Raw genomic sequence first — 19,490 nt, 5'->3', positions numbered from 1 at the left:
CGGCTTTGCTCCCTCTGCGCGGGTGGGACCTGGCTGGGGCGCCTGACCTCTGTGAGGCCACCCCTCCCTGCCTTTCTCCAGAGGGCTGTGGGAGGGAGCGAATGCAGTAATGGATGGGAAACCTCTCTGTGAACTTTAGGTTAATACAAACATAAGGGATTATTATTAAAAGCGACAAGTCCCCCATTGATTAGAGCATTTCCTTAGGGGGAAAAAAATAACACTGGGTCTTAAGTAGGACCCCCATGGGAACGGGAAGCTCCCAGCCCCTCTGAGGGGAGGGGTAAAGTCTTTTAAGACCATTAGTGTTGTAGTTAATGGTGATAAAGCACCGGAATTGTGGCCATCATGGTTTTTTCCTTTATAATTGTATTCGCCTTGAAAACCACAAGTAGCAGTGGGTCCCAGTGGTCATTATTTCATTTGAAAAACTAATTGGAAGTTGGGAGAGTCCTCAGTGTTTGTTTCTGTCGGGGTGGAGGAAAGAGATGAGCAGGTGGGTCTGGGGGAAGGAGGGGGCCTCGGGGCTGGCCATGGCGAGCCCACCATTCAGCAGCTTCCTCCTTTGTTCTCCTTCCTTGGCAGGTTCTCGGCCTGCCCGCCTCTCTTGGTTGAAGTGGACTGCCAGCCCTCAATGGCCAGCCTTCTCCTCTGGAGAGGGCTTTTGTCCCCCATTGTTGGTATGGTCTCCTCGGCAGAGCCGCCACAGTGGTCCCCTGCAGAGCCTTTCCCACGCCTGACATTCTTTCTTGGAGGGTAAACTGGGGACTCCCAGGGAGAGCAGGTGGTCTAAACCCTGTGAAGAATCAAGCTGGCTTTACAGTTCTGGTGCAGGGAGACAGGAGACCTGCCTGCCAGGCCCCAGGTCAGTGCTGTGTGTCCCTGGCTGCAGAATGGGAGTAGGGATTGCTTGTCTCTGAGTCCCCATCAACTCCAAAATGCTGTGATTCTTCTTACACTTTTAATCAAAACAGACTTCCCATCACCCGGACTTTTTGTTTTTTGTTTTTTTTTTGTTTTTTGTTTTGTTTTGTTTTTTAATTACAGCAAAATACACAAATCTTAAGTGTACAGCTCAATGAATGTTTATATCTAACTACACTGGTGTAACCATTGCTCAAAGCAAAATATAGAACAATTTATCCCCCCGGGAAGTTGATGGATTCTAAGAGGCATGTGTAGGGTAGATGATACGCGAGGGTATCTGGCCCAGGTGAGAAATGGTTCATCAATAGAAAAAGCTGAGTAGTCACTGGCCTAGGTACCTGTGGTCAGTGGCTTCAGTTCTTTGCTTTCCCTTATAGCAAAACCTCAAAGTGTGCTGGGTGGCTCAGTCAGTTCAGTGTCTGACATTGGCTCAGGTAATGATCTCAAGGTTCATGGGTTTGAGCCCCACATTGGGCTCTGTGCTGACAACTCGGGGTCTGCTTTGGATTCTGTGTCTCCCTGGTTCTCTGCCCCTCCCCCATTCACACTGTCTCTCTCTCTCTCTCTCTGTCTCTTAAAAATGAATAAACATTAAAAAAAATTGTTTTTTAACTCAAAAGGATTAGCTCTACCAGCACTATTTCATAGAGATGTAATGCAAGCCACATGGGTGCTTTTTAAATTTTCTAGTAACCACCATAAAAATGTAAAAAAAAAAGGGGGGGGGACACCTGGCTCATTTGGTGGAGCATGGGACTCCTGATCTCAGGGTTGTGAGTTCAAGACCCACAGTGTGTGTAGATGTTACTTAAGTAAGTAAATAAATAAATAAATAAAATATTTTAAAGAATAAGTTTCTTTAAAACATTTTTTTAATGTTTATTTATTTTTGAGAGAAAGAAACAGAGCACCAGCAGGGGAGGGGCAGAGAGAGGGAGACACAGAATCTGAAGTGGGCTCTAGGCTCTGAGCTGTCAGCGCAGAGCCCGATGCAGGGCTCGAACCCATGAACCATGAGATCATGACTTGAGCCAAAGTTGTACGTCCACTCAACCAACTGAGCCACCCTGGCTCCCCAGTTTCTTTTTTTTTAAAGAAAGATATTTTAAAAAAAGTAAAAGAGAAACAGGTGAAATTAATTTTAATATCTTATTTAAACCAGTATTATCTAAAATATTATTATATAGCCAATATAAAAAAACATTGTGGTATTTTATATTCTTTTTTCATACTGTCTTTGAAATCAGTGTCTATTTTACACTTACTGCACATTCCGGCTTGTACTAGACACATTTCAAGTGTTCAGTATCCACATGTGGCTAACGGCTACCATATTGGACAGCCAGGTCTATAACTACCAGCTCTGATTCCTCTCCTTCCATGCTCTTGCCTCGGGGCCTTTGTGTTGGGTTTTCACTCTGCTTGGAATGTTCTTTACCCAGATACTCACACAGCCAACCCCCCTCTCCTCCTTCAGGCCTTTACTCAAATGTCACCCCATCACTGAGGCCCTCCCTGCCCACAGCGCAGCACAAGTATGGATTCTAGATACAAAAATGCCCTCCCACACTCTTCAACCCTTTAAATGTTTCTCCTTTGCAACTGCTGCCATCTACCATTTCTATATTTACTTGTTTTTATTATTCTTCCCCCTCATTAGAATATAAGGTCTTTGCCTGTTTGCTCACAGTTGTATTCCCAGTGCCTAGAACAGTGCCTGGCACATAATAGGTACTGTATAAATATTTGTTGAATGAATAAATGATATTGCTCGTGGATGAACAAGCCACCAGTGGATGAAGGATGACTTTGGCCCAGAGTGGATGGGAATGATTAAGAGCCTGGTTCTGAACCAGCCCCCCTGGGTTTGAATCCCTGTACTCTCACTTGTCAGCAGTGACCTTGGCAGTTCAGTTACCCTTTCTGTGCCTCAGTGTTTTGTCTGTGAGATAAGGATACCGAGACCTCCCATTAGGCTGTGTGAGGAGCATATGAGATTCTATGCATGAAGCTTCCCGGCTACCACTCCGCGTACTTGGTAAATGTTAGCTATTTTTGTAGTATACCTTGTACTACCTCTTTGGGAAATGGAACTGTGTAAAACACATAAAAAATTAGGCAGAAGATAAAAGGAAATTGAGATGCAGAACAGTATGGGGGAATTTTATTGTATCTGTGAAGGAAAAAGGTAGGTCAGAAATTAAATAGGAGTAACTGGATGCAGTTGTGTTTTGGCTGCAGGTGGCATGAGACACAGGTGGAATCCTCATCCTTGGGAATTCCTGTTTCGGAAAGAAAGATAAAGCTCAACTAGGGAGACCGAAGCAAGGGTGAGTTTGGGCAAGACACCCAGAACTAGGGTGACAGGTGCTCCAATGTCAGGCCTAGCTGTCTGGGTTCCAGAAGAGGGACTATGGGAGGAAGGGAAGGATCTCACGGGTTCCAGCACAGCGAACATCAGTCTCAGCCCCAGCTCTGCTCACCTATTCCCACAGAGATCCTGGGCCAGTTACTTCCTCTTGAAGTAGCCACCTCTAATCCCCAGACAGGGTTAGATTAGGTTATTCCTTCCCGCACGTATGTTCAACCACACCCCTTACATCTCTTACCACTTATCACAGATTAAATAATCCACTGTTCGGGGACTTGCTTAATTTCTGTCTGCCTCAGTGCATCAGTGAATTCCACGGGAGCAAGGACCACTGTTGTCCTATTCACTGCTGTAACTCTCAGCCCAGGGCCTGGCATGTCGTAGTCAGGGGACGATATTCCAGAGAGAGGAGGACAGGTAATTCTGAATCTCGGTTTCCTCACAGGGCCATTAGGTGGACATAAAGTGTGGTGGGTGCACAGATGTGCCGTCTTCCAGATCATTCTACTCTAAGCTCTAAGAATTCATTCTTCTGTTATGTGTCCTCAGGCCCACCAGGAGATCCTAGGATTTGCAACCCTTAAGCTGGAGGGGGAACAATGTTTGGAGCAGCCTCCAGGCCCCTTCCTGCCTGCTCTGTGACCTTGAGCTCTGCAACTGTCTCTGGCTTTTAACCTGCAGGAACACAGCCTGTGTTCTTAGCACTTGGCCCTCCTTGGGGCCACTACACCCTATCCCACCAGGGCCTGGCGGGAGCCCTAAAGCAGGTGAATGATGACCTAATCCCAGCGTGGGCTGCTTGGGGGAGGCATTATTTTTAGAATTCTAGTCGTAGGATCCTTAGGGGTGATTGGAGCCCCTCCTCCCTTCACAAAGGAGGAGACAAAGAAGGCAACTTGCTGTGTGTGCCTCCCAGGCTGGCTCTCGCCCCTCCTGCAGCCTGCCCATCTGCCTGCCGCTCGTGTCTCCACAGGACTGTGGTTGGTGAGATCTCTGGGCTCTTGGTGTCTGATTAGGTTGGGAGGAAGGTGCGGGAGCACATGGAGAGCTCTGCTGGGAATGGATTTGCTTAATAGGCTCATCCAGAGGTGACTGGCAGAGCCCTGCTGGGACATGTTTGTGCTCACAGTTAAAATCAGGCTCAAAAATACAGCAGTTTCTCCACAAACAGTCCTGCCATCCCTGGGGAGCTGTGTCTGTGAAGTGGAACTCCGTGTGAAGAAGGGAAGAAAACAGGTCTTGGGTCTGGCTTTCCAGTCCCTGACTTGGGGCCAGCTGCTGCCCCTCTTTCCTTCAGTTTCCCTCCTCTCTGAGCTGAGAGCACTCCCTGAGCTTCCCTGATACCCAGGGGAACATGAGGGGCCATGAAAGGAGGGGTGACTGTCCTTCCCAACTTTCCTGGTCGTGAGTGCTGCCCACGCTAGTCTGCCCGAGGGTGTTGGGAGGGGCTGGCCTTTCCTTGGCCTTGTAGTTTTGGAAACTTGCCAATGGACCCAGGATGTGCCTGTCACATCGTCTGCATCAGAATCCCCTGGACATTTTTTAAAATTCAGGTGCCTTGTTCCTATCCCAGAACTACTGAGTAGGGAACATTTTGGTACACAGACGCTGAGCCTGGCCTCTTGCTTCTCACTGGAGATACAGCAGTAGGTAAGATCTGGTCTCTATTATGCATTTGCTCCCCTTCCTCCAGTTCTTCATGTGTGTAGGAAGGAACCTTGTTCCTTGGCAAGAACCCATGTCTTTGGAGAGGAGGAGATTCTTTCCTTTTCCTGGCAACCCATGTGGAAGGAAGCCTGCAAGGTCCCTAACTACACACACACACGCGTGTGCATGCACACACATATTCCTACCTGTGCTTCTGCCGCAGGGCCACCAGGATGCTCTCCAACGCCATCTGCTTTTGACCTGCCCACACGCTGTCCACCTGACGGCCAAGCCGTACCTTTGCTCCTTGCTCCTGGTTTCTCTCTCTGTTGGATTAGAAAAAGAGCAGCAGTGGAGGTGACTATTTGGATAGGATGTGGAGAAGCCTGGGAAAGGCCAGGGCCAAGTAAGCAGAACAGGTATATCCTTAAACCTATTCCAATATCTGGTGTGGCCTCTTTCACCCAATCGAACTAGATTCAGCAACACTTAGGAAGGTGCTCGATATAGTAGTGAAGAGCATAGGCTGCGAAATAGATTTACAAAACACCTCCCCACAGATTACTTGTTAATGATAAAGGAGAAATGTTAACTGGACAGAGGAGAAACGTGGCCGACATCACGTTAACCAGGCGATTAAAGTTACCATCACCAATAAGGGGATGAATTGACATCATGTGCCTCCTGATATAATGCACCAAGAAGGAACAATATCACTGCTATGAATGCATAACCTGAATCTAATCATGAGGAAGCATCAGGCAAATCCAGTATGAGGAACGTAGGGACGTTCTATAAATAATAATTGAACTTTACTAATAAAAAATGTCAATGTCACGAAAGGCCGAAGAGCAGTTCCAGATTAAAAGAAACTAAAGAGACATGGCAATTAAATGCAATCCATGACCCTGGCTTGGATCCTGGATCAGGAAAATGAAAAATTGCCATAAAGGACATGTTGGGAAAACTGGTGAAAGGTGAATGTATACACTAAGTGATAATTACACTGTGATTATATCAGAGAATGTCCTGTTGTTAGCTGTTTGGAGACACCGTGCAGAGCTCCTTAAGGGTAAATGGTCGTGATGACCGCAGTTTACTCTCATATGGTTCAACAAAGTAATGACAAAGTGCACATGTGTTTGCATGTGTATATAAGCAAATATGACAAAATATTAGCAATTGCTGAAGATAGGGAAAGGGGATGTGGAAGTCCATTGTATTATTGTTGCAGCTTTTCTGTATGCGCCAAACTTTTTCAAAATAAAAAATATACAGGCTGTGATGTCAGGCTCTTTGGATGCTAGCTGTCTGGTATGCGTCCTTTAGAAGCTATTAACTGCCCCGTAAGATGGGAGTAAACAGTACCTACTTTGTAGGGTTGTTACAGGCAAGAAACCAAGAGTAATGGCTAATACTACCAAGGGCTTCCTGTGAGCCCAGCACTGTCCCGAATGTATGTAAATGTCTGAGGGCACAGCCTCTGTGTCCAGCACAGAATCATGATCAGATGGTAACTATCATTGGTATCATTCCTGTTGGAGCCTAACATGGGGAGAAGCACATCGTTGGTGTTCAACAATCATAGCATAATTAGAGGTAAGCTGGGGCTTCGCGTTAGGGCCTTTCTGCTATGGCAAATCCAGAAATAATAGATGCTGTGCCAGGCAAGGGACCAAAAGTCCCTCCAAACTCTGATGCTTGGAAGACTGGGAAAAAACCCACTACACCTGCTTACCCCTGCTGCCTGCTCATGATGTCCTGCAGTAGCTTGCGGGCAGACAGCTGACCCAGCACCTTCCGGTAGCTGTTGGTGAAGATGGCATCTGCATACCGAGGCATTCTATATGGAAGGAGTCAGACGTCAAAGGGCTGGGTGGCAGGGCCAGGTGAGGAAACAGGGGTGGGGTGAGGGGTACTCACCATGTCCCCGTAACGTCCTTCTGCCCTTTGCCCTACTCATCCCCGGAGAAGGTAGGACCTAGGGCTGGGAGGCTTCTCTGGAACTCAGGATCTGCCCCCCTCCCAAAGATAGGCAGTGGGGGCTGCCTGAGGAGATGGCTGGGGCCTGCTTAGGGCTCTGTTCTGCATGCCCTAAATCATCCCCCGCTGGGCTGCAGGGATGGTTCTGGGACATTGGGTATCTAGGCCCTGGCGGCAGGACTGCTCACCTGAGGGGCAGGGATGGCGGGGAGCAGTGGGAGCCACTGTCGAGGGTGAGGATCACCAGGAAGAACACCCAGAGCAGCATCCTTCACCCCTCCGGTGGCTCCTGGAAAACGACAGAAGGAGAAGGTCAATTGCAGCCATAGCCACAAGGATGCCTTTTATTGGCTGGGCCCAGTTCTGGGCTTGGCTGTATACAAACCTTAGTCCTTGTCATTTGGAGGCGGTGAGGTACGAAAAAGAACCCAGACTCTGGAAGTCAAACAGACCTAGGTTCAAGTCCTGCTTTTGCCAGTCACAAGCTTTGACCTCATTTTCTGCATCTATAAAATGGGCCTGATAAGCTACCCTGCTGACCCCATAGGGTTGCATGGAAAATTAATGACATTGGTGAAAATGCCCCTTGCTGTAAGGCATCATATGTGGAATTCAGGCCTCAGCAAGGGTTGGGGGCTACACCTTCTCCTAGTCTCCTAAGTCACCCCACCCACTGTGACACTTGACAACAGTGAGCAGGGCCAACAGCTCAGTCTCTGAGTCAGACAAATCTCAGTTCCTATCTGGGCTCCACTGTCACCAGCTGTGTGTCCCCGGACACGTGGCTTCTCCTTTCTGGGCCTCAGTTTCCCTATCCATGAAATGGGGTCTATGACTATACTGACTGCATAGGGCCCTTGTGAGGATGAGATGAGATGCTTGGCGCATAAGGAATTCTCCCAAACACTTTTGCTGCGACGACCTCAGATCAGACCCACTCGAGGGGGCAGGCTCTCGTCCTGTTTGGTTCTGTGTGAAGTCAGAGGGAAGGGAAAGCTCTACTTCTCGCTCCAGACATTTCGATTTCGCTGAAGGCTTTTAGCCTTGGAAGAGACCAGGGAGCCTGGGGAGCCAGTGTGGTAGAATCATCTAATAGATCATGTAATTACCCTTAATTGGGGCCTGCTGACACCGTGCTCTGCAATCAGGGAAAGAACAGGCAACGTGAGAAAGAGCCCGCCTGGGCTCGGGGAGGAGGCTCCACGGTCAACCCAGACCTGCCCAGTGTGGAAGCAGGGGCTCAGCTAGGAGACCTAGGAATTGGGTCTCCCCAACTCTCATGCCCCCCTCAGTAGAATATCCATTCCATGGGGCTACAGGCCCATGTGGGGACCCAGCGAGCCCAGAGAGGGGTAGGAACCCATCCTAGCCCAACCTCACCCCCTGTCTTCCGTGTTCTCTCCTGTCCTGTTGAAGAGTGATCTCCAGCAAGCAGGGCCGGCACTGGCAGAACCCACCTTCCTTTTCTGGTCTCGCCTGCCCTCTTAGGGCATCCCCTCCCTTCTACCAGACACCAGGGTCTTGACTAAGCCAGGGAGCATCTGCAGAGCTGGGCTCAGAGCAACCTGTGACTCTGCACCTCCAGAGCAGAAGGGAGGAGCCCTCCAGGCCTCACTGTCTCCCCAACAATCCTCCAGTTCCTGCTCAAATGCTCTCTGCCAGCGAGTGGCAGAGAGCTCACTACCCCCGAGCCAGGACGTGCTATCTCCAGGCAGCTCTTCTTGTTAGGATTTTTTTCTCATTGTGTCAAGTGCAAAAAGACGTGTTAAGCTTCTACTCTTCTGGGAAGGACTGGGGCTGGAGGAAAGATGAGAACATGGCATTTGCCTGCCCCTCCCTCTCCCCGGCTTTGACATCCACCCTCTGTGCCACCCACAGCTTCTGTACCCTCATCCCCATGAGGTGGATCTGACTTAGGCCTTTGCTCTCCAGACCAAGGATCTCAGTCCTCTTCGTCACACCATATCACATCTGGCCTCTTTGTCACACCATATCACATCTGGCCCCCCGTCTCCCGGCCCGGTTCCAGGCTACCTCTCTAGCAATGGAGTTTCCTAAGCAGGGAGTTCTTTGGAGGTAAGGAGGGCCCCTTGTAACGAGCCCTCTTTTTTTCTGTCTCTTGGCTGGACTTCCTTGCCTTCTTTGCTGCTGATCTTTAAAAAAATTCTTTTAAATGTTTATTTATTTATTTTGGGAGAGAGAGAGATAGAGAGCGAGCAGGGGAGGGGCAGAGAGAGAGGGAGACAGACTCCTTAGCAGACTCCACACCAGCAGCGCAGAGCCTGACACGGGGTTCGAACCCCCCAACCGTGACATCATGACCTGAGATGAAACCAAGAGTCAGACGTTCAACTGACTGAGCCACCCAGGTGCCCGCTGCGGATATTTGAAAGACCTGGGTACGTCCAGGCCCCGAATCACTTCATTCCCCTGCTCAGAGGCCCTTGGTTGCTCTCCAGAGCAAAGCCCAACCCCCTGCTCTTGGGCTAAGCTCTCCCTTGGCTTCCCCACCTCCCGCCCCTTCTCGTGTGTTTCGCAGCCCCTGTGCTCCCCTGGCCTGCACAGCCCACCCTCACACTCGCCCTCTGGAGCAGGTATCAGGGTCTTCATCTTACAGCTGAGGAAACGAGCCCAGAGAGGAGAAGGACCTTTTCTCCATGGTCCTCCATCACATTGGTTTCTGACTGGACACTTCAGAATGGGCCTCAAAGTTCCCAGGCCAGCAGGCCCCTCCCGCTCCGTGGAGGCTGCCTCCCAGATACAATACCCTATTCACAGCTTCCTATTCAGCTCCCCGTTCATGGGAGGTGCTGCAGGATTCATCACCTGCACATGGGAAGCCGTTCTGAAAAACAGAAAGCTTTTGCTCTTTGTCACTGGATCTCCAGGGAAATTAAAAAAAAAAAAGGGACACACACAGGAACACCTGCCTGCTTGGCGCCTTCCTATGTGCAGCCAGTGGTTTCAGGGAGTTGAAAATAACCTGATACGAGGGCAGACTTTGGAGGGCAAGTCACAGTAAATTCTGTAACCCCTAGCTTATTTGGAACGAGGTTGAGCAACTGTATAGTCTGGTCAACCAAGAGGCACATTTACTACAAACCGTGTGCCCCAGGGGTGAGTCAAGACACCATTGCAACCTCTAGGCTTGGGGTTGCAACCTCTAATCCTTGGGGTTGCAAAATTCCACTGGACCAAGTTGGGAAACGACAAGAATTCTCTTGCTTACGGTCCGATGAGAATTAGATGTTGTATCACCACGGATAAAGTAGCTATTGACAGACGTATTCCATGTGAGCAATCTACAGAGACAGAATTCCACTGAATCAAGTGTAGTACAAATTCAACAGCATCCTCAACAACTCCTTGATAGCTCCAAAGGTATTTTAAGGTTTATCATCTATCCTCATGAGTATCAGTTAGCTTTCTGCAGTGTTGACAAGTGAATTCTGCGGTTAGATCTAATTGAGGTCATCTGGATTCAGGATAAATGGACACTTGACCTACATTAGTTGGCACCTCTTGCCAGCCTCTATGCCAAGAATGCTATGAGAATTCTCCAGATGCACCTTTTGCTAATGACAGAGGTCAGGTCTCATGTGCCCAACCTAGCAAGGCCACTTTTGGACAACTAGGAAGAAAATCTTTTACCTTTCTTTTTTATTTTAAGTTTATATATTTACTTTGAGAGAGAGAGAAAGTGCGAGCAGGGAAGGGGCAGAGAGAGAAAGGGAGAGAGAGAATCTTAAGCAGGTCCTGTACTGGCAGCGCAGAGATCGATTTGGGGCTCAAACTCCATGGACCGTGAGATCATGACCTGAGCCAAAACCAAGAGTCAGATGCTTAACCAACAGAGCCACCCAGGTGTTTCTCGTTTACCTTTCTTAAACATTCTGCTTTGTAATTTAAGAACGCTGAGGCACTGACGTCCTGATTTAGTTTATAAACTGTTTCAGCAATAGCATTCCAAATTGAAAGAGATCTAAGTTTTTAATGAGGAAGCATCTTGAATTGTCATTCAAAAGAGAGACACCCCGCCTCCTTCCTGGAAGAGTTTGAGGCGGCTTATGGTGAAAGACACAAATACTACGAGACCATCAAAACATGGATCAAGAAACAAGCGTGGGGGTAATGGAGTGCTCCAGGGGCAGATAATTGTGTCTGAACCCTCGAGTAAGGAGCGCAGCAGCAATTGAGCAAGAAAGCAAAATGTTATCAATTTCCAGGCAATTATGTTGAATGGGTTCAGAGCGATAGATGGGATGTACTGATTTGCACAGCCACTTGGCTCCTTTCCGATCCATGGCAGACCCCCATCGTTGATGGGAGAATCTAGCCAGCTTGTGTCTTGCCCCAGACACCTGCCTGCACACCGGAGAAGGAGTGCTGAGATTTCATCCGCCCCCTGACAAACCCCTGGAACACATCCGTCTGCCTGCCCCTTCTCCATGGTTGAGGTGCCATGTATCCAAAACAACCTCAACATGGAGCCAACCATCAAAAGCGTGTTCCAGAGCCCCTAACCAGGTACCTGAGTGTACTCACTAGTCCACAGGCGACGAGGATGATGGTGGGCCTCTTTGACTCGGTGTCTCTGAGTTGGTGAGAAGGTCAACCGTCTTGCCCCCATCCAGCCCAGCCCCCAGGACCACCCCCTCTCACCTCCGATATGGCAGGTGTCCCCTCTGCTATGAGGCGCTGCTCCTGCTGCCTGGACCTGGGGCTCAGCGTTTGTTCGGTGACTGCGTGACGCTTCCATCATTTATACCTTCATTTTCCTAAGCGTCGCCAGCGTCAGAGAATCAATTACCCACAAGTCAACCAAAGGACCGTTTTTAGCATCATACTGACAAACCCTAATAGGGGAAAGAGGTTTTTCCCCTTGCAGATGAAGACCTGTATGGAACTTTCCCTTTACGGACAGAACGCAAAGTTATGATGTTATTCCGAGGGGAATAGAGAATATAATACTGCTTCTCTAATAATTGGAGTAATCATAACAGTGAAACAACAAAGGTTCATTTACTCTCTGAGTTAAATGTGCGTTTTAAAAAGTTGATATAATTTTTTTTGTCCGTGTGCAACTTTATCTCACTTTCAGGTAGTCCACTTATTACAGATAAGTGTTTTTCTCTCCTTAGCGCAGCATCCAATTATCAAGATTTCCCCCTATTCGATTTACATCTGCTGCAGTCATAGGCCACTGTAGGCAGCTAGCCCGGGGAGCACCTGTTCTCATGTGTCAAGGCAGCCAAACATGGAAGGAGATGGAAAACCTTGGGAGGGTCGTTGTGTTTCCTGATTTTGCTAGCCTGTAGCTAAAGAATCCTCGAGAATGGTCTAAAAGCGTGTGAGTCAGAAACACCAGTTTTCCACGAGGCTGTTGTGGAGGGGTGGAAAGAGCCATAAGCCCAGCCCTCCTGTGTCTGTTAGTCATGACCTCTGTGACCCTCAGCAAGTTACTTCTACCCTCCAGATCTCAGTTTCTAAACTTGGAAAAGCGAGGGCTGCCAGAGAATAGCAGCCTTCAAACTTAAAAAAAAAAAAAAAAGGTGGCATAGAACTTTCTTCGGAAATCTTCTATGGAAGTGCAGTATATAAAGCAGATTTAAAACAGGAAACTGCTCTGGTTGAAGAGGGGGGAGTGAAGACTCCCTTTGGCTGCACCTGGGGTACCTCCATGGGCCACAGAACCAGCAGCTTCTGAATGGACCTCTTGGCAATGTTACGTTGTGATCCTTCGGCTTAGCCTGCACCGAGCCATGTTCTTGGCACAGAGCACACAAGGGGTGTTTCCCATAGAAGCAGGGACTGAGTGGCTTGTCACCGTGCCGGCCTGGACACCAAGTGGTCAGGTCAGGCCAGGTCCCCAGGGACTGAGAGTGGGCAGATGGAGCGTTTGGGAGCCCCCCGGGCAATAGGTTCTCATACAGTCAGGAGGTGTGAGGTTATCTCAGGGAATGCAAGGTGGGGACCACCTACAGCTCGAGTACCCACAATGGACACCAGGCCAGAGTACAGACGTAGGACACATGGAGTTGCCTGGAGAAGCCATGGGGATCAGAATGCAACCTTAGTTGAAGTTCTGTTGCTAAGGACTTCATGCCTCTTCTCAAGTTTTCTCATCTGTAAGAGGAGAGTGATAGGGCTCGACTCATGAGGCTGCTGGGTGAGGATTAAAGGTGCCAGTGCATAAGGCACAGGCCTGGTACAGAGTAAGTCTCAAAAATTAGCCCTCACAGGGGCACCTGGGTGGCTCAGTCGGTTAGGTGGCCGTCTTTGGCTCAGGTCATGATCTCTTGGTCCGTGAGTTCGAGCCCCGCGTCGGGCTCTGTGCTGATAGCTCAGAGCCTGGAGCCTGCTTCTGTTTCTGTGTCTCCCTCTCTCTCTGCCCCTCCCCCATTTGCACTCTGTCTCTCTCTGCCTTTCAAAAATGAATAAATGTTAACAAAAAAATTAAAAAAAAATAGCTCTCACTTACCGTTGCTACTATTGTAATAAGCGGGAGAGAACAGAGGCACAGAGAGGTTACCCACTCATCCATAGGCACACACCTGGGCAGCGGTAGAGCCAGGACTCAAACAAAGGTTTCCGACTCCCGAATCCAGTGCCCCACACCAGGCTAATGTTCTCCTAAGGCCCTTCCGTGGCCCACTGGGTCTTCTACTCTCTTTTAAAGAACTTTAACAGTTTTGCTTTTTACTTTACTTTTATTTTATTTTATTTTTAAACAAAATTTAAAAAATTTTGTTTTCAACATTTATTTATTTTTGAGAGACAGACACTCTATTTGAGTGTGAGCGGGGGAGGGGCAGAGAGAGAGGGAGACACAGAATCCCAAGCAGGCTCCAGGCTCTGAGCTGTCAGCACAGAGCCCGACGCGGGGCTCAAACCCATGACACTGGGAGATCGTGACCTGAGCTGAAACCAAGTGTCAGACGCTTAACCGACTGAGCCACCCAGGCGCCCCGAGCACTTTAACAGTTTTATTGACGTATATATAACTCATACACTGTAAAAGGCACCTGCTTGAAGCCTATGGTTCAACAAGTTCTCATAAGTTTATAAAATTGTGTCACTGTCACGCAACCCCGTTTAGAATACCTCTGTCAGCCCAAAAGTTCCAGTCCCATTTGCTATCAACGCCCACTCCAACCCCAGCCTTCGACAACCACTGATCTGCCTTTTGCCTCTATACTGTTTCCTCTGCTAGAACGTTCATACGGATTCATGTGAATTATACGTACTCTGTGCTGTCAGTCTCCTTCACTCATCCACCTGTTTTTGAGATTCATTTGTGTTGGATCCATATCAGCAGCCTGTTCCACTTTATTGCTCAGTAGCGTTCCGTTGTGCAAAAGTCTGACAGCTTGTCGACCCATTCACCGTGATGGGCATTTAGGCAGATTTCAGTTTGGGGCGGTGACGAAAAACGCTGCTATGAACATTCGTGTACAAGACTTTGTACGAACGTGTGCTTTTATTGCTCTTGGGTGATTACCTAGGAGAGGAACTGTTGGGTCATGTGGTACGTGAACGGTTTGCTTTTTAAGAAGCGGCCAAGCTGTTTTCCGAAGTGGCACCCCCATTCCATTTCTGCCAGCTGTGATTTAGAGTCCCGTGGGGAAGTCCTTAAACCAGCCTTTCTTTACCCCGCAAACACCTATGAAGCACTGAATTAGGCCCACACAGAGCTCGCTGGATTAGGAGTTTGTCAGTCTCTGAAGGCCCGGTCCTATTCTCCTCTTAGGAGAGTGGGCTGGGCCTTTCCCCCTGCATGGCATTTTCTTGAGCACTAGGAGGACAGTGGCATGTGCTTGTACTCAGAGCTGCAGGAGGCAGGCATGTGAGAAGCTGAGTGACTTACCTCAGGCAGGGAGATGGAGACAGGCACAAGGTTACGTGGGTTAAATGTCCCAAGAATTGAGAGAAGGGGAAAGTCACGCTAAAGCTGGGAGAGCCTCAGGGAGGAGCAGAGAGAAGCCTAAAGCCTAAAGCAGAGAGAAGCACGAGGCCCACGGATTTAGATTTGAAACTCAGCTCTGCCACTTGCAAACTGTGTGATTCTGGGCGAGGGGTTTATTCTTCTCGGAGCCTCAGTTACCGCATCTGTACAATGGGGGCGAGGACATCTACCTCCTCAGGTTGTTGTGAGGGTCAGGAATATGCTTGTAAAGTGTCTGATGCACGAGGCAAAAGGCAGCTGTTACTGTAGCTCTTACTGGTCAGAGCGGAGCTCTGAAAGCTGGGCAGGGTGGTGGCCAGAAGAGCAGGAGCCATCTGGGAAGAGGGGCTTCATTTGCAGCGTATTCTCAAAGCCCTTGAGGCGGAGGATGAGGGAAGAAGCCAGAACCAGCCTTGACAGTGAGAGCGCAGCCCCCCCTCCACCAATCCCCGCAGCCAGCCGCCTCGTCCTTATCCTCTGAGAGGCGGTGGGAACGCCTCGCTTGCCACCCGGCTTTCTTCCCAGGACGGGTTTTAACCCAGAGTTAATTAGCGATCGTGCCTGCTCTAGGGGCTGGGGACTTGAGCTGTGGAAAAAAATGCCCCAGAGAAAGGCAGGCTTTAAAAAGCCCCAAAAGGCTGGGGCAGAGAGGCTCCGCTGGGAGAGAGACAAGCCGCGCGTTTGTGTTGCAAATTTCCAGTGTGTTGAAGCCAGCCATTCAGGGAGGGTGATGCTAAAGGCAGTGGGCCTGCGGGTGGGGAGGGCAGAGGAAGTCGACAAAGGGGGCCTGTCTGAGGGCCTCAGACCCTGCTTTATAAAAGCTGCTTTCATCGCCCTCCCTGGATGATGGCAGCGTTCCCAGCCCGAGGCCAGTGTGCAGGGAAGGGGAAGGCCTGGACCCTAGACTCCCAGATTCCCTTGACGTTCCCCACCTAGTGTGCCTTCTAGGCCTGTTTTTACGGAGTCAGCAGCAGCAGATGTCACATGAGCACTCATGAGTGCTATGTCAGGGTGAGGGACCAAGGTTCACACGGTTGGCCCAGTTGGGGGGCCTCAGGCAAAGTCAAGGGACTTTCCTGAACCTCAGTTTCCCATTCTGTAAAATGGGGCTGATGGGGTCCTTCCCCCTACTTCATATCCTACCCAAGCAGAAGTGCCCGTGATTGGTTGGTGATCCAATAACCATCAGAAGTTCATCTCTTTCTGGAAAAGTTTGCTTTTGGGAAGGTCATTAGGAGAGCTTTTTTAAAGAGGTGAAGTTGATTGTACTTAGCAAATCAATTAAGCAATTCTGGGTTGTTTGGAAATGTTACTCTCATAAGTGTTTTAAATATTCACCTTGCATGGAATCTTTAGGCCTGTCCCAAGTCAGTTATGAATGCTAACCAGGTTGGTTTTCTGGGTTGGTAGGTACCGTGCGGGAAGGCTGTCCCCAGCTGATCCTGTAGGCAAGCTCTCCCTGGTGGAGATCTGACCAGCCTTTAAAGACCTCTTTGAGGTTAGAGTGGAAGAGAGCCAAAGCATAAGAGACTCTTAAAAACTGAGAACAAACTGAGGGTTGATGGGGGTGGGAGGGAGGGGAGGGTGGGTGATGGGTATTGAGGAGGGCACCTTTTGGGATGAGCACTGGGTGTTGTATGGAAACCAATTTGACAATAAACTTCATATATTGAAAAAAAAATAAAATAAAAAATAAAGACCTCTTTGGACCCTACCTCCCCAAGAAGCATTCTCACACCCTGCTCCTCCCTCCTGGCCCTGACTGATTTTATATGTGGAAGTGTCTCCTTTCCTGAGACACTTGGGATGTCTGCAACCAGACTAATTAAATTTTTTTTAATATTTATTGATTTATTTTGAGAGAGAGAGAGAGAGAGAGAGAAGGTGTATGAGTTGGGGGTGAGGGGGTGGGTGGGAGAGGGAGAGAGAGAATCCCAAGCAGGCTCCACGTTGTCAGCACAGGGACAGGGCCCAAAGTGGGGCTCGATCCTATGAACCGTGAGGTCATGACCTGAGCCAAAATCAAGAGTCAGAAGCCCAACCGACTGAGCCACTCAGGTGCCCCACATCTGATTAATTTTTGAGCCCCCTAAAGCCTTCTTTCTTTTCCCAGCTTTATTAAGATGTGACTGGCATAGGGGCACCTGGGTGCCTCAGTCAGTTAAGCATCGACTTCGGCTCAGGTCATGATCTCACAGTTTGTGAGTTCGAGCCCCGCATCAGGCTCTGTGCTGACAGCTCGGAGCCTGGAACCTGCTTCAGATTCTGTGTCTCCCTCTCTGTCTGCCCCTCCCCTGCTTGTTCGCACGTGCTCTCTGTCTCTCTCTCTCTCCCTCCCTCTCTCTCTCTCTCTCAAGAATAAATAAAGATTAAAATTTTTTTTTAAAAAGATGTGACTGGCATATATAAAGCTTGATAATGAAGGTGTGTTTCCTAGACCAACAGTAACAGTATCTCCTGGGAGTTTGTTGGAAATGCAGAATCTTGGGCTCCACCCCAGATTGACTGAATCAGAGGCCAAATCCTCTTTGTTCTAGGATTTTAAAGGCATCAGGTCCCTAAGATGGTTTCTGAAGGCCTTGCGATTTTCTCACCAGGGAGGAGGGCCTTGACCACAGGCAGCCGGGAGATGTCGCTGTTCTCCAGTCTTTGGGAGATGTCAGGCTTCCTTGCAAACACCAGAGGCCCCAAGTGCCGGGTTTTGTTTCCTGTGAAATCCAGGAGAACCGAGGGGTCCAGGTCCGTTATGTATTCAGGCCACCTCCTCCTCAGCCACCTGGGCCGCCTATCTCTCTCTGCCCATTTCCTGCCTTGGGTTCTCAGTTGTGTTTCCAGTTAGGGAAGGCTGTGTGTTCCCCAAACTCAGCCCCTGCCCCAGGATCCCCAGGAGAAAGCCCAGAGGAGAAAGCCCAGCATATGGAGACTTCTTCAAGCCTGGCTCATCAGGCAACAATGTGGCCCGGCAGAGGAGGGGACATCTGTCTGTCGGGAGGCCCCTTCTCACTTGGAAGCTGAGTTGGAGGATCTTAGTGACAACGGGACCTGCAGACACAGCCAGAGGAACTTCGCATTATTTGACTGTCTACAGGAAAACCCCGCAGCCTGCCTGGGACTCCAGTTTCTGGTTCCCATCTGAACTGGGTGCCCAGTGTCGGGGCCAGGATATGGCTGCACTTCCCCACGGTGGTGATAGGGCAGTTAACAGAGCTCCATTAGCCATGGATGCAAAAACCTGGGCTCCAGAGTAGGGCCAAAGTGCCCTCAGACACTTCCAGACTGGAAGTAGAGCTGCTAGTTTCTCTCCAGAGCTCAAGTTTCCAGTCCAGCCACCTCCTCCTGACCTCCCCCCATCCCGTGTCATCTGGTCCCTGAACACCCAGGCCACAGAGCAGAATGCAGCTCAGCTTCCACACCCAGCCCCACCCTTGGAGCTGGAACTCTCCTCTAAAAACCCCACAATCCACCCCTAATCCACGGCTGACACCTGGCTTTCTGCTTAACTCCTGTCACTCCAGCCCCAGGGTCAGCCCCACCCACCCCCACCCAACTCCTTATAGGAATCCAGTTGTCTTGGATCACAGCACAGCAGTATAGCCGTAATATCTTTTGATGCCTACTATGTACCAGTCATGTAACATGCATGATCTCATTCAACAAATTTAAGGGTTAGGAGCACAAAGTGGTTGCTTTTTTTTTTTTTTTTTTTTTAAGACAGGGTCGGGGAGAGAGTGGGGCATAGGGAGAGAGAGACTCTCAAGCACTCTCCACACTCAGCACGGAGCCTGATGTGGGGCTCTATCCCATGACCCTGGGATCATGACCTAAGCTGAAATTAAGAGTTGGACACTCAACCGAATGAGCCACCCAGGCGCCCCAATTGTTGTGGAAGAAGCTGAGTGTTGGAGCCATTGGGTAACTCATCTAATCTCACTCAGACAGTAAATGGGGGAAGCCATGGCCAGAAGTGGCACAGGTCTGCCTCCAGACATGCCCTAGTGCCCTGGAGCAGTGCTACTGCCGCCCCAGCCTTGGCATCTTTAAAAAAAAAATTTTTTTTTAATGTTTATTTTTGAGAGAGAGATGGAGTGCAAGTGGGGAGGGGCAGAGAGAGACAGAGACACAGAATCCTAAGCAGGCTCTAGGCTCTGAATTGTCAGCACAGAGCCTAATGTAGGGCTTGAACTCACAGACTAGCAAGATGGTGACCTGGGCCAAAGTGGGACGCTTAACCGACTGAGCTACCCAGGCGCCCCCAGTGCCCCCAGCCTCAGCATCTCAAGGCTGATTTCTGCTGACTCCTCACAACAGATACCAGATTTCCCTTTGGGCAGTATCAGTAGGGTCTCTGTGGACCTGTGAGGTGTAAAGAGTGAGGATTTCCCATGTCTGATGACCAAGTGGCACTGTACTTTTCACATGCATTTGATGTGGTGACAGTGACATTTCTTTTTTTTTTTTTTTTAAATTTTTTTTTTCAACGTTTATTTATTTTTGGGACAGAGAGAGACAGAGCATGAACGGGGGAGGGGCAGAGAGAGAGGGAGACACAGAATCGGAAACAGGCTCCAGGCTCCGAGCCATCAGCCCAGAGCCTGACGCGGGGCTCGAACTCACGGA

At 49.4% G+C, this 19,490-nt stretch overlaps 1 protein-coding gene across 1 annotated transcript; it reads right to left on the bottom strand.

Moving 5' to 3' along the window:
* Positions 1–4,439: 4,439 nt before the first annotated feature.
* On the bottom strand, positions 4,440–7,196 carry GHRH (growth hormone releasing hormone). Its single transcript, XM_047069147.1, has 4 exons — positions 7,117–7,196; positions 6,684–6,788; positions 5,152–5,271; positions 4,440–4,494 (listed from the first exon to the last, which is right to left on the bottom strand). Exons 1-4 carry the CDS (start codon positions 7,194–7,196, stop codon positions 4,440–4,442), a joined length of 360 nt encoding a protein of 119 aa, XP_046925103.1.
* Between the last annotated feature and the right edge of the window lie 12,294 nt (positions 7,197–19,490).

The sequence above is a fragment of the Lynx rufus genome, unplaced genomic scaffold, assembly GCF_022079265.1.
Source record: "Lynx rufus isolate CCGP_SWC_20201006 ecotype Redwood Valley unplaced genomic scaffold, mLynRuf1.p SCAF_8, whole genome shotgun sequence".
Lineage (NCBI taxonomy): Eukaryota > Metazoa > Chordata > Mammalia > Carnivora > Felidae > Lynx > Lynx rufus.
The sequence above is the reverse complement of the archived record's forward strand: the minus strand, read 5'-3'. Positions and strand labels throughout refer to the sequence as shown.

Excerpts from the sequence above, each read along its gene's own strand:
- GHRH (XM_047069147.1), bottom strand. The coding sequence starts at position 7,196 with ATGCTGCTCTGGGTGTTCTTCCTGGTGATCCTCACCCTCGACAGTGGC. Across the intron at positions 6,789-7,116 it reads CCGCCATCCCTGCCCCTCAG|AATGCCTCGGTATGCAGATG; the intron begins GTGAGCAGTCCT and ends CCTTCCATATAG. Across the intron at positions 4,495-5,151 it reads GCCCTGCGGCAGAAGCACAG|ACACAGCTCCCCAGGGATGG; the intron begins GTAGGAATATGT and ends TCCACTTCACAG.